The sequence below is a fragment of the Pongo abelii genome, chromosome 11 (assembly GCF_028885655.2).
Source record: "Pongo abelii isolate AG06213 chromosome 11, NHGRI_mPonAbe1-v2.0_pri, whole genome shotgun sequence".
Lineage (NCBI taxonomy): Eukaryota > Metazoa > Chordata > Mammalia > Primates > Hominidae > Pongo > Pongo abelii.
Window position 1 is genome coordinate 142,614,754 of NC_071996.2, and position 17,719 is coordinate 142,632,472.

Consider the following 17,719-nt stretch of genomic DNA (forward strand, 5'->3'; position numbering starts at 1 on the left):
AACTGCTGATTTCTTTGGGGCATTGTCCCCATTAACTTTTCATAAAGTATCAATGATTTCACCACTCTTCCACCCAAGCTTCACTGTAAACCTGCTGTTTGTTCTGGCTTCAATTTTAGCAGAATTCATGTTGCTCTGAGAAGGGCTCTTTTCAAACGGATGTTTTATCCTTAGTGCCTCAAACTAGATCCTGTCCAGATATAACACGTTAGTGAGAATTTATTTTGGTGCAGAAACATTTTGAAACCCATGCACAGTTTTTTTCAAAATATGCATTTTCTACGAACTTTTAAAAGTCTCCTGGTATTTCCACCATGAAGCCTAGTTTGCACGATTCCCACTTGTGCTGTGAGCTCTGGGGGCCCCTCACCAAGCACTTGCGGGAGAAGGTCCATGTTTTAGGGTTTCACCACCGCCTACTTCCTGGAGCTGCTCAGCCCAGCCTGTCCTGCACCGAAGCACACTTCTGTGTCCCCAGGCCTCCCCAGCACACGCGTGTGGGCCAAGTGCATCACCCGATGGGTGCCTCCCTTCATATGGATTTTCAGAGGCCCCTCCTGGGGGCAGCCAAAAATGCACTCACCGGGCCCAGTGTCCCTTCCCACCACCAAGGACCTTCCAGAAACATCACGGCAGACGGCAGCAGGGCTGGCCCTAAAACATTTTCATTCAGCTTTTATTACAAATGAAATTCCCCACCGATGTCAGTGAAAGTATCAACTTTGACCAGAAGAAACAAAAATGCTGAAAATTCAATGTGATCCCTTTTCGGGGATGACTGCAGATCAGAATCTTATTGAAAAGTTCTTCTAATTTCTGGTGGTGGAGGTGACACAACCCCCAAGAGCTTAAAACACCAGGTGAAGATCCCGTGGGCTACTCTCTAGAGGGCCAGGGGTCATAAGTCCCGTCAGGGACGCTGAGGCAGCGGGAGGGCCCATCTCAATGCCAGGAGCACGTGGTGCCTGATCCTGGTGCCCTGCGTCCCATAAGCGGGCTCAGACGGGAGAAGAGTGATGCGCGGGACTGTGTGGCTTCAGCCTGCTCAAGTCAGTGCTGACGAACTCTGCCCTCCAAACATGCATCAAATCCACACCTAGGCACCTTGCCCGCCAAGAAACTCACTTCTGGAACTCAGATGGGAGTCACAGGAGACCCTGGGTGGCTTCTGAGCAGTCTGCTTCTGTTCTTTTTTCTGAAGAAAGCCAGTCCACACAATTTCCCCTAGACCTGCCTCTGCAGCAGCTATAGAAAGTGCTTTCCAAGGACACAGGAACTGTGTCCCGAGGGCCATTGTTAGGGGCCAAAGAAACAATGTGAATCTAGACAGGGGCAGTGAGCTTCCTGCCACGGGTCAGATAGGAGGCACCTGACCTCAGTCTGTGGGCCACACAGTCTCTGCCAGGACCACATGACGCTGCCCTTGTGGTGCCCAAGACACGACAGACAGTGCGTTGGCGTGCGAGCGTCCCTGTGTTCTGGTAACACCGTGCCAAGAGCACAGGCGGCAGGACTTGGCCCACCAGCTGGAGTTGCCCAAACCTCTGCTCTGGTCCTGTCCATTCAACTTCTGTAACATTCTTCCGTGCGCGATTCTGGTCCCAGAGTGAGAGGTTTCTTCTCACCTACTGGGACCCCACCGCAAAGCTCGGCAATTTTGCAAACATGGTGTACAACACAGGAAACACCGCACTGGCCTCAGAGCGTGCGTGGAGTTGGTGTCGGCACACCCGCCGCGGGGCTGGGAGGGGAGAAATCAGTCTAGTCAGTGGCGGGATGGAGAGAATGCCTTGGAATCCAGGAGTCCTTTGACTCTTGCCGGACCCAGGGCCCTGCCCTGGACACTGGAAGGCACTGGCCCCACAGTCCTTCCTGACCGACATTCCGAGGCTTCCTCCATGACTCTGACCAACCTGACTAACGGGCAGCAGGACTGAGGGGGGCACCCTCTGCTTTCAACTGTCCACATCATCCCAAGGAGACTCACTTCTAATTATTTTAATAAAGTCCTTGTCATAAAACCTTTTTATTTGGACGGAAAAACACATTTCCAGCCACGCTTTTGGTGTGGATTTTAAAGCCGAGACTTTTTTGCAATGAGAACCACAGGCGTTTTGTGCGGACGCCGTGTCCTTCGCAAGGCTCTCTGACTGCTGCTTTGCAGCGAGCGCAGGTGAAGGCTTTAATTCTCCGCTTTGAAGTGCTGCTGAGCTATTTTACTTCTTCTAATCCCCCTCCAAAAAGAAGTCATGTGAAAATCGCCGTTAAATGAAGTTCATACCAAGAGAGTCTCTGGTGTCTAGGCTTGGTGTGTGGCGTTGCCTCAAAGCCAATCAAAACAAAATGCGAAAGATGAGTCCAGGCTCGTGGGCACTGGCACGTCGGCCACGCGTGAGGCTGCGTGGGGCACAGTTGGATGCACGTGCCCACACACTCATTTTCATTTTACTGGGTTTAACACCCTCTAGGTTGTGATCCCAAACACTTGCTAGACATAAGGTCAGAACGCGAGGTGCATGAGTGCGCCTTCAGCACCTGTTTGTGGCACAACTAAGAAACATCCCTTCTCCTCCATGGGACATGACTTCTTTGCCTGTAAAAAGGAAGCTGAGCATGGCACTCCCTGTGTCTTCAGGGCTGTGCTTACCCTCCACGACCCTCCTACAAGAGGAAGCTGAAGGAATGTCCCTGTTTAATAGATGCTGCAAAAAATGGGAAACTGGACTCACGTTTTATTCTCAGAATTAAACTTTTAATAAAGAACTCAAGTCTCGGCCAGGCGTGGTGGCTCACACCTGTAATCCCAGCACTTTGGGAGGCTGAGGCAGGCGGATCATGAGGTCAGGAGATCGAGACCATCCTGGCTAACACGGTGAAACCCCGTCTCTACTAAAAAATACAAAAAGTTAACTGGGCGTGGTGGTGGGCGCCTGTAGTCCCAGCTACTAAGGAGGCTGAGGCAGGAGAATGGCGTGAACCTGGGAGGCGGAGCTTGCAGTGAGCCGAGATCACACCACTGCACTCCAGCCTGGGCGACAGAATGAGACTCCGTCTCAAAAAAAAAAAAAAAGGAACTCAGTCTCTAAAAAAATAAGATCGAGATGTTTGCTGTGGGCCTCTCAAGCCATGACTTTAAGGAGAGTATTTCCATGAGGTCGCTTTTGGCCTTTCTCGGGGCAACCTGAGGGAAGAGAGGGGTGGGCTCGCAGTTTCCCAAGGCAGTCGGCCCACTGATCGTTGGCTCAAGAGGCAGGAGAAATGGGTGGAAAGAGGGGATCTTTAGAGAAGGTGGACAAATGCCTGTAAGGTGCACTCCTGGGGCCGGCAAGCCCAGGGAAGCCATGACTGTGGTGCCCAGAGGGTGCCTGTGCCCGTGAGGCGTGTACAGAGGGGAGCGTGGTGCTAAGGGGAGACAGCGGCTTCTCCTCGTGGTGGCCTCTGCATTTAGGGAGGTCCCGTGGGAAGCCGCGGGGTGCTACGCATCCCCTTCCCGTGGCCTCAATGTGGCTTCTCTGGCACCTTCGTTACCGACACAGCACTGCACCCTTCACTCGGTCATCAGCCAACCTGCACCTGCAGCCTGAAGAGGACATCTCCCCTCGGCTTCCCAGGGAACAGAGCTGGGTTGGGACAGCAGGCAGGTGCCAGCCACTCCCCTCGGCTTCCGGGGAAACAGAGCTGGGCCGGGATAGCAGTAGCAGGCGGGTGCCAGCCACTTCCCTCAGCTTCCTGGGAAACAAAGCTGGGCTGGGATAGCAGTAACAGGTGGGTACCGGCCACTCTCCTCGGCTTCCCAGGGGGACAGAGCTGGGTTGGGACAGCAGACGGGTGCTGGCCACTCTCCTCGGCTTCCCAGGGGAACAGAGCTGGGTTGGGTAGGAACAGCAGGCGGGTGTTGGCCACGCCCCTTGGCTTCCCAGGGGAACAGAGCTGGACCGGGACAGCAGGCAGGGTGCCGGCCACTGTGCTTCCTCGAAGGGCCATCGCTCATGCAGCCTCCCAGCTGTGCTCTGCGCAAAGGGCTGTGTCACGGGGCACGTCTAGCTCTAAACCACCGCAAACCATCAAATTACGGCCTGTACATACCATCTTCAAAAGCCACAACTGCATCTAAATGCAATAATTCACTTAACAGCTGGGTTTCAACATCTGGAAAGAAATGACCTTCCAGTTCATTCCCCCACTAGGACCCTAAACAAAACTCACCACACCCTCCGTCAACACAAGCCTCAGAGCAAACCGAGCTTATGGGGCCAACAGGCTGCAGCCCTGCGGCCACCCACAGCTGGCAAGCCACTGGGGACTCCGTGGGAACTGGGCTCAGGGCTGGCACGCCATGCTTGAGTCTCCGGCTGCCGTTCTGCCCCAATAAATGCCCTGGGGCATCGTCCACACAAACTGGCCCCTCACTGGCTCTCCCTACTAAGGGGCCTCTAGGTGGAGATGCTTTCAACCACCCACTTGGATGGACACTTTCTCACTTTTTCCTGAAAATCGACTGAAGCAAAGCATCCCCATTGAACCCTCATCCACCCCCACCCGAACCTTCTCCCGCTGGGTCTCTGCCCAGCACCCTTCAGCCTCCTCCAAGCCAGTACCTCGAGACCTTGCCAAGTGCCCTCTCCCCCAAAAGCAGCTCCTACTCCCCTCGATCCCATTTCACTTCAACCTCTTTGAGAGGGCCCCACCTCTCCAGCCTGTGGCCCTGTCCTGATCTCTGCCGCTGTTTTCTGGGTTTGTCCACTGGCCCCCAGATCCTACCCTGGAACGCTCTTTGCCAGGTCCAAGTCTGTCACCTAAGCTGCCACAAGACGGGCCTGTCCAACATGCAGAGCTGGCCGTGATGCTTCATTCCACAGTGAGAGGCCCCGACAGAGCCCCTGCCATCAGGACCGAGGTCTGGCTCCATGGATGCAGCCCAGGCGAGCGGGTTTGCGCCATCAGGCTCTGTTCCCTCGGGACGGCCCTTCTCCCATAATGTCCCATGCCAGGCTCATTCCTCCAGGACTCAGCTGGGGGCTTGCCTCCTCCAGAAACTTCCTTGGCCCCCCAGGTGGGCAGGTCCCCTGAGGTCCTACCGGGCCTGCCTAGAGCTCGTCCTCCCGGTCCCCCGCTATCCTCCAGGGAAGGCACTGTGCTGACTCCACTGTTCGCATCTCACAGGGCTGGCTCCGCAGGCGCAGCAAAGGCTGGCGCAGGACGAGCTCTCTCAGCTCTGAGGCTGTAGCTTGTATGCTTTTGCCTCTTTTTGCTTCTCAGATAAATTTCTACATAGGAAAATACTTGGATGCACTTAAAGAGACATAATTGCTTTTAGAAAAGAAGGTGGCACAGTCTGTATGAAAACTCTTCATAACCTTGACTTCCTCAGGCAAGAAACCCAGGGACCAGCGTGGTGAGTGCAGCGGGTGCCACTCGGCAATGGTGAAAACAGCAGACATTAGGTGCCGCAACTCCTAAAACACACCTGTCTACAAAAGGCAGCAACGCCAGCAACGGCAGCAACGCAGCTTACAGAAGGAACAAACATTCAAGAACCTCAGCCTTCCCGTCTCGGTTGAAAGGTTGGGGAAAGTGAAATGGCTTTGCCCAGTTGCTTAATTTCAAGGCTAATGCCAATTCGTGAAGCTATTACAGTTACTGCTTGAGAAGATCCAGTTTCAGAGACATCTTTGATAAACTTTGTAATATCACAGTGGAATCTAAGCTACGAACCACGAGCATCTGGATGTGGCGCTCATCTCTGACAGAAGAGTCCTCGTGTCCCTGCGCACAGGTGAGGGACGGGTTACGGAGCACCATCTTCATCGTCATCATCATCTCCCTACAAGCCCCCGCCCCCAGCGGCTCAGACTTTACTCAGCAACTTCAAAGCCACGTCTGGCACTGGGACTGGTTTGAATTAAGGTTCCCTTTTCTCCTACGAGTCTCTGGGCCTGAGGAGAAAGTGCCGGCTGCTTCTGGATTTCATTAGGGGCAATTTTCTTATCTTTTCTTTGTCTTAGGCTTGATCCCCTGAAAATGCAACGTGGCAGGCAATGGGTCTGAATAACAAGGTGCTGCCTGGAAGGCAAGCATTGTTCCCGGGGGCCCCAGTGGGGGAGAAGAGCAGAAGAAAGGGGAAAACCAATCTCTGACCCTTCTTCCCCATCATCGGATGCCCAGGGAACCATAAATTGTAAACTTCAAAGTGCTATTTTACATTAAAATCGATAAAAAAAAAAACTCTGAAACAATTTTCCTTTTCAAAGATGCTATTTAAGCTTTAAAAAGTTCACTTGATAAGGTATTATCACGGACACACTTGGCAGGAGATTAAAGCACACTTTCTGAGTTAAGAGCAACTCAGAAAGGCATGTTCATCCTAAAGGCTGGCCGGGCCGGCCAGGGCCTGAAGAGGGGGAGTGACTTTGACGGCAGATGCCCATTGCTGCTTTGGGCCTGGGCTTGCCCACCAGCAGGGATGCCACGGGGTGAGGGTTTCACCCCAGGACCCAAGAGTCCAAGGCACCACTGAGAAACGCCCATGGGGTGAGGGTGGCTCCATCAAAACCTGGCCTGGGACCACTGACCTGAAAGAGGGCACCACCTCCTTTCTCCCCGTCCACCAGGACAGCCCTGCCTTCTCTCTCTGCATGGGAATTTGGCCACAGCGGGCCCTGGGTTCCCTGGGCGGCAACAGTGTTCACTCAGGCAGGAAGTCGACCAGGCAGCATCCACACCTCTCACGGTGGCCAGAGACTTTACTTTCAGAGAAGCCTCCAAGGGGGGCCAGTTCTCTGGGGCGACAACCAAGTGAGGGGCAATGGGAGCGCATTCCATGAGCAGACGGCGACACGCCCACGCCAGGGGTCCGATTTCATATGAGCTCATTTTCGGATGTGGTACGCATTGGGGGAGGTTCTTCTCTCTTAAATAAGGCAGGGCAACTGTCAACATTACATTAAATCTGATCAAGAGTAAGAAGAGACATCAAAATCAAACCGATGAGATCAGGGAAAAAGTGGTTCAGGTACAGATCAGAGCAGGTCCACTGAGGAGCTGATGAACTCCCACCTGCACAGCCCGGGCTCACTGCCGGAGCAGCCAAGCAGCCTGGGCTCCGTCAGACGGGGTCTGTTCCTTCTGGGAACCACTGAGTGCCTGGGGAGGGGGGCCCCACGTGTCCTGGGCCAGGCCTTTATGTCACCAGATCTCAACAACCTTTCTAAGGAGGGCAATGGACCCCAGTTAGAGAACAGTGAGCAGACACTGAGAGGGGTCTCGTGACTTATTCACCTTCCCCAGAAAGCATGTGGCAGAGTCCACACAAAACGTTTACAGATGTGTCCTTGTGCAGGGCCTCACCTGCCAGAGGTGTGCACACACAGGTGCACACAAAGACATGTGCATGCAAAGACACAGAAGCACACATGTGTATACTCATACACAGATGTGCACACACAGAGATATACACACAAAGACGTGCATGCAAAGACACACAAGCACATGGGTGTGTCTTCAGAGATGTGCACACACATACGCATACTGCATGCACACAGACATGCATCCACACCCACACAGACGTGTGTAACGCACATAGACCTGGAAACACACCTGCAGATATGCGCGTGGCTATAGACGTCTGCACGAGCACTGAGAGACATGCACACAGATGAACACCCACCCACACAGACACACACACACACACACAGATGAACACCCACCCACACAGACACACACACAGGCACGTGGACACACACATATGCAGACGTGCACTCACATCCATACACAGACACATGCACACACGTCACAAAGACACGTCTGCACACATGTGTTTTATATGTATGTAAATCATGACAAGACCATGGAGTCAGAGAAAGAGAAAAACGCTGAAGACTGTATGGGGCTTTGATGCCATATTGACAGTGTTTCCTAACAGAGACACGACATGTCAGGCTCAGCCATGCTAATAAAACCCTTTTCCCCATGTGGCTCTGGGAACCGATGTGGGCTGTGGGCTGCTCCCCTGGAGCCCCGTCACTCCACCACGGCAGGTGAAGCCGCCATTTTAAAACGATGACAAGAAAACCTGCGCTGCTCAGCAGCCCATTTGGGGTCACAGGAATGACTCCAATCTGGCCTAGATCAAAGGAGAAGGAACCACTTGATGACAAAAGCAAACACTGTGTCTTTAAACAGCGCCCTGCGGCTAAATTCTGAAGGGTCAGTCACACGAAGGAAATGGGAGGAAGGGCGACAATTGCCTCTTGATTTTTAGGAATAAATAAAGAAGAAATACTTATTTCCTTTGGACATCACATCACAGGAGGTTTGCGGAAGAAGAATTAGGAGATCATGAGACCCTGCGGATCTTTGCCTTCGTTTCTCATGAACATAACACTCTGCACAAAAGTCCCTGCCTGTCTCCATCACTCTCTCACCATTGGGACCCAGAGTGGGCTCCTGGTTTTGTTTCATGCATAAAAGGGAGTACTAGGAGCCGATGGTAAGAAGACAGTCTCCAAGATTCCACGCTCGGCACTGAAGAATGAACTGAGACAGCTCCTATGGCCCCCGCAGCCCTGTTCAGCCGCAGACCAGTTTCAGACACGCTCATTTCCAACAAGTGCTTCCTGGAATGTGTGCACAGAGGAAAAGCTGCTACTTCAGGTGTCATGTGAAGCCGGGAGGCTCACCTGAAGGCCGCCAAGTACTCAGCGTCTCCCATGGGGGGGTCCAGGCCGCCGGTGAAAGCCATGTTGACGTTGAAACCCACGCCGGGCCCTGTGCCCACCTGTGGCCAGAAGGAGAGAAACACATGTCATAGACCCTGAGCGGGACCCGTCTGACAGGAACGCCTGATGCAGGTGGCACCGGGATGGGCTCGGCCTTGGTGGGCCCCTGGGGAGAGCCCACATGTCCTGATCTCCTGGTGCATATTCATTAAGACGTGCGCAAAGGGGCCCCACTGACACGGGCGCACTGACATCAGCAAGGGGGCCCTTTTCTTGGCTGCTGCAGGCTCTCGCCGACCCTGCCCTTGGCACACCAAGGCCCTGCACTGACATTTCTGCGGACCCGCCGCCCTGTGTTGTGTGCCGTGTGTTACATCAGGGAATCAGACCTGGCTCTCTCTGGGCAGAAAGTGTCTCCGATGAGCCTGCCATTTTCTACTTCCTCCAAAAAAATAAGATCCAGAGGCAGACGGAGCGTCTTCCCTGGATGAAAGCCCTGCTGTTGGGGCCTCTGTTCAGAGTGGGCAGGCTCTGAACAGGGACCTGGGGCATTGTCAAGGAGCCACTGGGCCTGCCGTTCCTGGGGCCGCCATGCAGCCCTGTGCCGGGCAAAGGACAGTGGACAGAACCCCTTGCTGGAGGGTGCCCTGTGGAAGACGGTGGCCCGGGCCCTGCCTGGAGGAAAACGGGCACCACACACCCCCTCCTTCACAAACACCTCAGTCTGCCTGGATGGGAACCAGAAACGATATCCAGCCTCTCATTTGTACTTCAGACAAAACACAGGCCACCTGTGCACACGCGACGCGATGCAGGCTGACGTCTGACTGAAGTTACTGTCTGGGCTTAAGTGAGCACGAAGGCCTCACTCACTGCTGCCGGGCAGCTGTGGACCGTCTGCCCCGTGCCCCCACAGTGGCTCCCTGCAGCCCCTCTTTCCCCCCAGAGGCCCGTACACACCCCACCTACCTCATCAGGAGCCCCGCTGCCTGGGAAGAAGTTCCCATCGTCGTAGCGGTGGAGGGACACGTACAGGACGCTGGGGTCACTGTAGAAAGCCTGCTGGGTCCCGTTTCCATGGTGCACGTCCTTAAAGAGCAGGAACAACTACCTCAGGGCCGAGGCAGGTGTTGGAGGGTGGCCTCCCCTCAGGGCCGTCCCCAACCCCAGTTGTGCTTAGTGACAACAGCTCCTGCAGAGGAATGACATACCCTCCAGCTGGGCCCGTACCCGGCAGGTGCAATCCTGGGGCTGTGTGGGTCAGGGCTACGTGGTGTACGGTCACAGGGGTTCTAAGGGCCAACGTTCACGTCTGCAGCACTGTTTCCCTCGCCCTTAGCGCCATGGCACAATCCTGACTCCAGCAGTGGACGGGGCTGGAGTTCAGCCAGGCCTAGAGGCCACCATTTCCCAAACGAAGCCATCTGATCAATTTCCTACACCTGCCGTGTCTCTGACAAGTGAGCCACTTCCTCAGCCTCTGTCGGGAAGGAGGTCACTGGCTGTGGCCTGCCCGCTTGCAGGCACATGGGAGGTGCCAATCCCATGCCAGGCAGGGGGTTTGGCAGGAGACAAGTCCCAGGTGTCCGTGAGTAACAGGCACACACAGTACGGGGTCCAGGCCCCTGTGCCCAAATGGCAAGCACCGTTTCCTAATCACAAAACCCAGGTCAGATGCACCAGAGAGCAACAGACAGGCAGCCTGGGGCTTTACTGACCATGGCTGTTCTGCCCCGGGCCACAGGGCAGGCGGTCACCAGGCGGGCGGGCGAGGGGGTGGCCCTGCTGAGAACAGCTGTGTGCCTGAGAAGACAGCACGCGGCCCTGATGTTCCCAGCACGAGAACTTGCTGCTCCGTTATTTGTGCTCATCACAGAAAAGGCGGAAGGGCAGCTACAGGTGAGGAGCGATGGACAAGAACCTTCCACCTCACAGAGCAGGTAACCGCTGTGAAGACGCACATGGAGGCTTTCCCGACGCGGCTTCACACTGAGATGACCCTGTCCGCGTGGTGCGCACATGGGCAATATCACAGCTCAGCGCACCTGTCCGCGTGGTGCGCACATGGGCAATATCACAGCTCAGCGCACCTGTCCGCGTGGTGCGCACATGGGCAATATCACAGCTCAGCGCACCTGTCCGCGTGGTGCGCACATGGGCAATATCACAGCTCAGCGCACCTGTCCGCGTGGTGCGCACATGGGCAATATCACAGCTCAGCGCACCTGTCCGCGTGGTGCGCACATGGGCAATATCACAGCTCAGCGCACCTGTCCGCGTGGTGCGCACATGGGCAATATCACAGCTCCGCGCACCTGTCCGCGTGGTGCGCACATGGGCAATATCACAGCTCAGCGCGCCTGTCCGCGTGGTGCGCACATGGGCAATATCACAGCTCAGCGCGCCTGTCCGCGTGGTGCGCACATGGGCAATATCACAGCTCAGCGCGCCTGTCCGCGTGGTGCGCACATGGGCAATATCACAGCTCCGCGCGCAGGGAGCACGCCACACGGGGTCTACGCAGCCCGTCTGCGTGTCCTAGCGCTTCACCCTGTTGGGGATGGGTCCCCAGTCTTTAGCCGTCAGTGGTCTCACACTGCTCTCTTCCCAGGCACCCCTACCTGCTCCCTTAGGAGGAGCTGAGGGAGGGCTCCCGGCTCGCAGGTCCCTGGGTGTGGGGGACCCGCTGCTCTGCCGCATCCCCTCACCTGCCTCTCCGAAACAGCACGACCGCCTGGGGGCTGCCTGGCCGTCCTGGCTGTGCCACATTGTTTCTTTACCCAAACTCAGAAGGACTTCTCCAATTCAAATCATAACCCCACCTGACAGGGCCTGCTTTTTTCCCTTAAAAATTATGAAATAAATCATAAATACCAAAGAGAACACTAAATATGTATATACCTGGCTTTAAAAAGAGTAACAAGATGAACATCTTGAATATTAATTTCCGGTATAAGAATGAGTATACTTACTCATGGAATTCAGATTCGGACATCATATAGCATTATTTAAAAAGAGATGACTCTTTTGGGGCAGTGGCACCCCCCATTCCAGCAGGACCAAGTGCCCACACAGCAGCAGGAAGGCACGTGTTTCACTGGGGTGACTGAGAAGCAGAGTGCCACCTTCGGCCAAGGTGAGGGTCCTCCCAGGCTCCCAGGCAACATGCACAAAGTCGACGTGGACACAGCCTCCCCCGCAACGCCTGCCTTCCAAGAAGAACTCGCCAAGGGTGGCCCTGGCCGCTGCCCTCACCCACAGGCACATTTCTAGACATGCCAGGACCCCATTCGCCAGGGTCGGCTGATAGAAGCTGTACAATGACTTGTAGCAGGTTTGGGGCTTTACTTCTCTGCATCTTTGAGACCATTTCCAGAAACCTACGTTTCCCACATCCAAGAGCCCAGCTCCTCTGTCCACATGCTGCTGTCTGCTCGGGGACGGCACAGGAGCAACCTGAGCTGTGCTGGCGGGGGCGGCTCTGCTTACCCAGTCCACGATGAGGATCTTGCTCACACTCAACCTCTGCTGCAGAAGCTTGGCTGCCACGGCCACGGAGTTGAAGTAGCAAAAGCCCCTGCGGGAGAGAACCGATGCTGGAGACAAAGCACAGGTGGGCGGTGGCCAGTTTCTCCACAGCCCGCCAGAGAGCCACTCAGGGTCCACGCAGACCTAAGAGGTCTCTGTGAGTGCACAGCTCCTGAATACGCCGCAGGGAACCCTCAGTGATGCCGGAGAATCGGCTAACAGAGAGACACATACATACCCCACATGCAGACACACTCACACGCGTGCACACACACACACATACACAGCTCCCAAACAAGCCACTGGGGAATCTTAGCCGATGCCATAGGGTCGGCTAACCGACATGGACACGCACACACCCCACACAGACACACACACCACAGACAGAGACACCCCCCCACACACAGACACACACACCACAGAGACACACACCCCCCACACACAGACACACACACCACATACAGAGACACACACCCCCCCACACACAGACACACACCACAGAGACACACACCCCCACACACAGACACACACACCACAGAGACACACACACAACATGCAACACGCCCTACACACATACATGCCCCACAGATACGCCCATACACCACAGACACACACCCCACACAGACACACACCCCACAGATAGAGACACATACATACACTATGCAACATGCCTTACATACATACATGCCCCACATAGATACGCCCATACACACCCCCCCACATAGACACACATGCACAGATACACATGAACACCCCATACAGAAACACTCACATACACAAACCACAGACACATACAAGCACACACACACATATATACATAAGCATATACCTATCACACACATCCATAGCTCCATACAGAGACAGACACAGACACACAGACACACAGACACACAGACACACACACACACACTCTCCTGCTTGGAGGTCCCTCACGCTCTTCTGGTAGGGAACCCTATTTTGCATGCTGCCAGCATTTCCCTCGTCTTCGCCTGGAACCCTTCCTCTCAGGAGCTGCTGCCACAGCCCAGGAAACATGGCAGTGGTTCATCTCAGTTGCTTACTGCTGACCTTTCTATATTCCAATACCTTTAATTTTAGAGAATCTTATTCAAAAGACCAAGAAAACAAGCTATGAAAGTGATTCAAGTAACAATGAAAACCTTCTCAATCTCAATTTCCCTTTGTCCGAATGACCACAGAAACGGAGAAACACTAGTTGTTTTGTTTTCAGAATCTGGGCTGGCATGGGGAAGCCCACACGCCCCGGAACATCCTAGATGCTGAGCTCCTGCAGCGGCTCACGGGGAGCACAGCGAAGAGCTGCAACCAAACATAATTTGTTTGTCTCCTCTGAGGTTTATTATTTGGAATATCCAACATCTCAGGTTCAAATTAGAAAAGAAACTTCAGAGAAATGAAACAAACAGGAAGCCTGGTGCCCAAATGACTGTTCTGGGATGCGGAGCAACTACGGGGTTTTCAGGTAAAGCTACAAAGATTCCAACAAGCATCCCTCCCTGGTGGTTACAATCTCCTCCCTGTACATGAAGGAGACTCTGCTCTAACACGCGGATCTGACTACCTCTCACATACAATCTCTTCTCTGTACATGAAGGAGATTCTGCTCTAACACGCGGATCTGACTATCTCACGTACAATCTCCTCCCTGTACATGAAGGAGATTCTGCTCTAACACGCGGATCTGACTATCTCTCACGTCCTGCTGGCACCCTGCTTGGACGCTCGACTTCCCAGGGGTGGCAAGGAGGCCCTTTCCCAGGCCCCTGAGGTTCCGTCTCGCTTTGACTGCTTCCTGGCAACACCCTGATAATGAACTTGTGTCTGCACTTGTTCTTGCGTTGCCCATGTGACAAACTGCTGCTCCAATTCTCCAAGGCAGAGCCCCACGCCACCTCCTCCTCACCGAAGCTGGCAAGATCAGGCACCCCTTCTCCATCTCCAGAGCATGGGGAGACGCTCTTTCTAGCACCGATCCTCCTCACTAGAGCAAGCTACCGTCCCAAGAGATAGCATGCTCTTTGACGGGACAGCTCATTCGTTCACCACGCAGGCTGCAAGGCACTCCACACACAGCTGTGGGTCTGCCCTGCCACTGGCTCTGCACACACAGGGATGGGTCCGGGAGGGCCCACACCCCACACTCGCCACCCTGCCCAGATCCTCAGCTGTGTGGACTGTCGGCAGTCTCTGAAAGACCCGAAACAGCATCTGGATAGCTGCCTGCATGGACGTGGCTCTGTGCCTTGCTGCGTCAGTACCAGGCGGTCGGCAGGCAGCTAAAAGGCCATGCGCAAAATGACCCGAGTCCTCTAGACAACCAAGTGCTGCAATGACTCACTTGAGGGTGAGTGGTGTTTCCTCTCCCAAGTGTTGACAACTACTCAACAACCAGAGGCTTCTCTGGACTAACTTCCAGAGACCCTTTCCCATCCTTTCCTCTGATCTGTCTCCGTCATAACCGAGCAGTGATGCTCACAGACCTTGGCATCTGCACTCCACACCCAGCAGCTGGAGCCAAGCCGGCATGCGGCACATCCTGGGTGGCCAGCAAATGGCATCCCAGCTCCCCGCGGTCACTCAGGCACCCACCCAGCCCTAAGGGAGGGAAGGAAGACCTGGGTTCCCCTGCTGTGCGGGGCCACGGCGTGTACTCACATGGGTGTGCTCTCCTCCGCATGGTGTCCAGGGGGGCGGACCACAGCAAAGCCATTCTGCAGGTGACACCAGACAGCCGGGAGAGAGTGACAAAAGACATACTTTGTAGCCATGGGAAAATGGTTGCACACTCAACTTTTAGCAGAGTTGGGCTATGTGGGAGGACAGTTTCTTGCTGCACCCTGGCCACAGTGATGGGGACAGGAGGCAGGGCCAGCTGTGAGCCATTCCGGGAATCCTGGGCCCTTCTCCTAAAGAGGTCTGGGGGCTACTAATGGTTCCCCCGAAACGCAGTCACTAGGATAACAGGTGGGTGCCCTGCCCACTCTCAGCACTGTTGGTAAGGCGTGGTGTCCTCGGCTCAGGTGTCGGGGTGATGTGGAAGGGATGGGCTCACTCCCCATCGGCTCGGGACCAGGACCCGCTAGGTGCCCACTGGAGGAAGATGAAGCAGAAGTGGCCCCATTCAAGGACTTGGCCGCGGGGCAGAGACGTTGTGCCCCAGCTTGGCCTTCACGTGACTGCCTCTGTCTTTACTGCAGTTCAGCTCTCAGGACGGTGGGCAAGTGGGCAGCCCACAAAACAGCTCCTTTCACACTGGGCAGAAACGCTGTCCTCTGCCCCATCACTTCTGCGTCAAAAATCCATCTGCAAACCACTCTGTAGCTGCTGCCATAAAAATGGATTACAGTCCTCTCTTGGTCTCACCAGCAACAGGACACTGTGTGGTCAAGGTCTGTAATGGAGCCTCAAAAAAAGTGCCGGCCAACCATAAGTGACAATGCCATGGACGGGGTAAGCCGGACGTCGCAGGGACCAGGCTCAGGAAGGGGCGAGGGCAGCCAGTGAGGTGGCGGCAAACGCTCTCAAGAGGCCCTGGCCTCCCTGCGTTTCTGCACTCAGTGCTTCCGAGTGCAGGCTGCAGACCCTGCGGTCCCGACCCCTGCTGAGGGTCTGCAGTCCATGTAGACCTGAGGCTCTATGTACTCTTTTCACTGCCCTCACACCTGCGCCGATGGTGCCGAAGCAGCGGAGGGTAGACGGCAGGCAGAGAACAGCATGAGGGCGTGTGTGTGTGTGTGTGTGTGTGAGCAGCTTCTCTTAACAATGTGCTCGATGAAGCAGTATTCAGACATTTTATTAGATCTCTGCCCTCAAACACACGTCCTTTTAACATCCCGAGTAAAGAGATGGGAAGGAAGCGTGAGAAAATGTGAGCTTTCAAGTGAAAATTACAAGTTTGGAACACACGGCTCTGCCCCGTGAGCCTGCTGGCTCTCGCACTACTTACAAGACTTCTGGTGAGATGGGGGTGATATTAATGGTTTCAAAAATTAATGACTTTTTTGAACTGTATGGGTCAGAATATGGAAGATCCGTGTAACTCCATGAAGCTAAATTTTCAAATGACCAATGCATGGTGCTACCAATCACGCATGAACGAAGGATCGATTTGACCCCCAAGAAGGGCTAATGGTTCAGTTAAACAAAACGGAGGGGGAGGAGGCCACGATTTGAGTTCAGATCCACACTGCAGCTAATTTTCAAGATACTACCACTTGTTGAATTTTTGGTATACTGTCAAAGAATACCCACAATTAGAATACCTCTGAAAAGTCTACGAAAATCCTGCTCCCATTTCCAATTACGTATCTGTGTGGGGCCAGGATTTCTTCGTGTACTTCAACATGTCCTAAGAATGATGCTGGGCAGGTGTGAGAACCCAGCTGCCCACAGGCCAGACATTAGTGCTATTTTTATTTTTTTATTACTTTTTAATTTTTTTTGAGACAGAAACTCACTCTGTCACCCAGGCTGGAGTGCAATGGCGCGACTCGGCTCACCGCAACCTCCACCTCCCAGGTTCAAGCGATTCGCCGGCCTCAGCCTCCCAAGTAGCTGGGATTATAGGCATGCACCACCATGCCCAGCTAATTTTTCTATTTCAGTAGAGAAGGAGTTTCGCCATGTTAGCCAAGCTGCTCTTGAACTCCTGACCTCAGGTAATCCCCCTGCCTTGGCCTCCCAAAGTGCTGGGATTACAGGCGTGAGCCATTGTGCCCGGTCGCTATTTTTAAATTAATAAACATTTTGAAAATTTCTCAGTTGTAATCTCTAATATGGTCAATACTGCGGATGTAACTCATGTAAACAGAAGCTCTTTGGAGCTGCTTTTTTTTTTTTTAAGAGTATAAATGTTTAAGAGTATAAAGGGTTCTTAAGACCCAAATCATTGAGAATCTCTGTACCATGCACATACCCTGTCATAAGTGTGGGCAATGTTTCTTTGATTCAACAGCGAGGCTGTGCTGACAGAGTGGGGTCCACGCCTCCCCATCACAGCCGCCTCCCAGCCTGATGAGGGAGACGCAGTGGGCGGCCCCTCCCCACACTGGGAATCTATGGCAGGCCTCCTGGAGGGCCACCACTGTCCAGGCCCCGACTGACCTTCAGCTCCCCCGTGGCCACCTTGAAGACCAGCTCTACCACACAGCCCACAGCCAGGCGGGCTGCCCCCGCCGAGTGCACCTCGTTCCATATGGTGTCACTGTCCACCTGTGGAAACAACACCCCGCAGTGAGGTCACCCTCCCGGTCACCGTCATCGCCATCCCTGGCTGGGCAGAGCAGCTCAGGCTCCACGGGCTCTGCTTCTAAAACTCCAGGGCCTACCAGAGCCGGAGAAGCCTCAGCCTCCACGGGCTCTGCTTCTAAAACTCCAGGGCCTACCAGAGCCGGAGCAGCCTCAGCCCACGTTCGGGCTTCAATCTTTTTAAGACATGTCAAAAAATTTAAACA

General features: G+C 54.3%; 1 protein-coding gene across 11 annotated transcripts in view; it reads right to left on the reverse strand.

Annotated features, from left to right (window-relative positions):
• Nucleotides 1-17,719, reverse strand: part of HDAC4 (histone deacetylase 4) — a 358,886-nt gene that overhangs the window by 23,297 nt on the left and 317,870 nt on the right. For all 11 annotated transcript variants that reach the window (XM_054550096.2, XM_054550092.2, XM_024243466.2 and 8 more), the window contains 5 exons: nucleotides 17,370-17,477; nucleotides 14,922-14,977; nucleotides 12,207-12,294; nucleotides 9,687-9,806; nucleotides 8,679-8,776 (listed from right to left, as the gene is read on the reverse strand). In XM_054550096.2, the coding sequence (XP_054406071.1) occupies nucleotides 8,679-8,776; nucleotides 9,687-9,806; nucleotides 12,207-12,294; nucleotides 14,922-14,977; nucleotides 17,370-17,477 (470 nt within the window). The remainder of the gene's footprint in view (nucleotides 1-8,678; nucleotides 8,777-9,686; nucleotides 9,807-12,206; nucleotides 12,295-14,921; nucleotides 14,978-17,369; nucleotides 17,478-17,719) is intronic.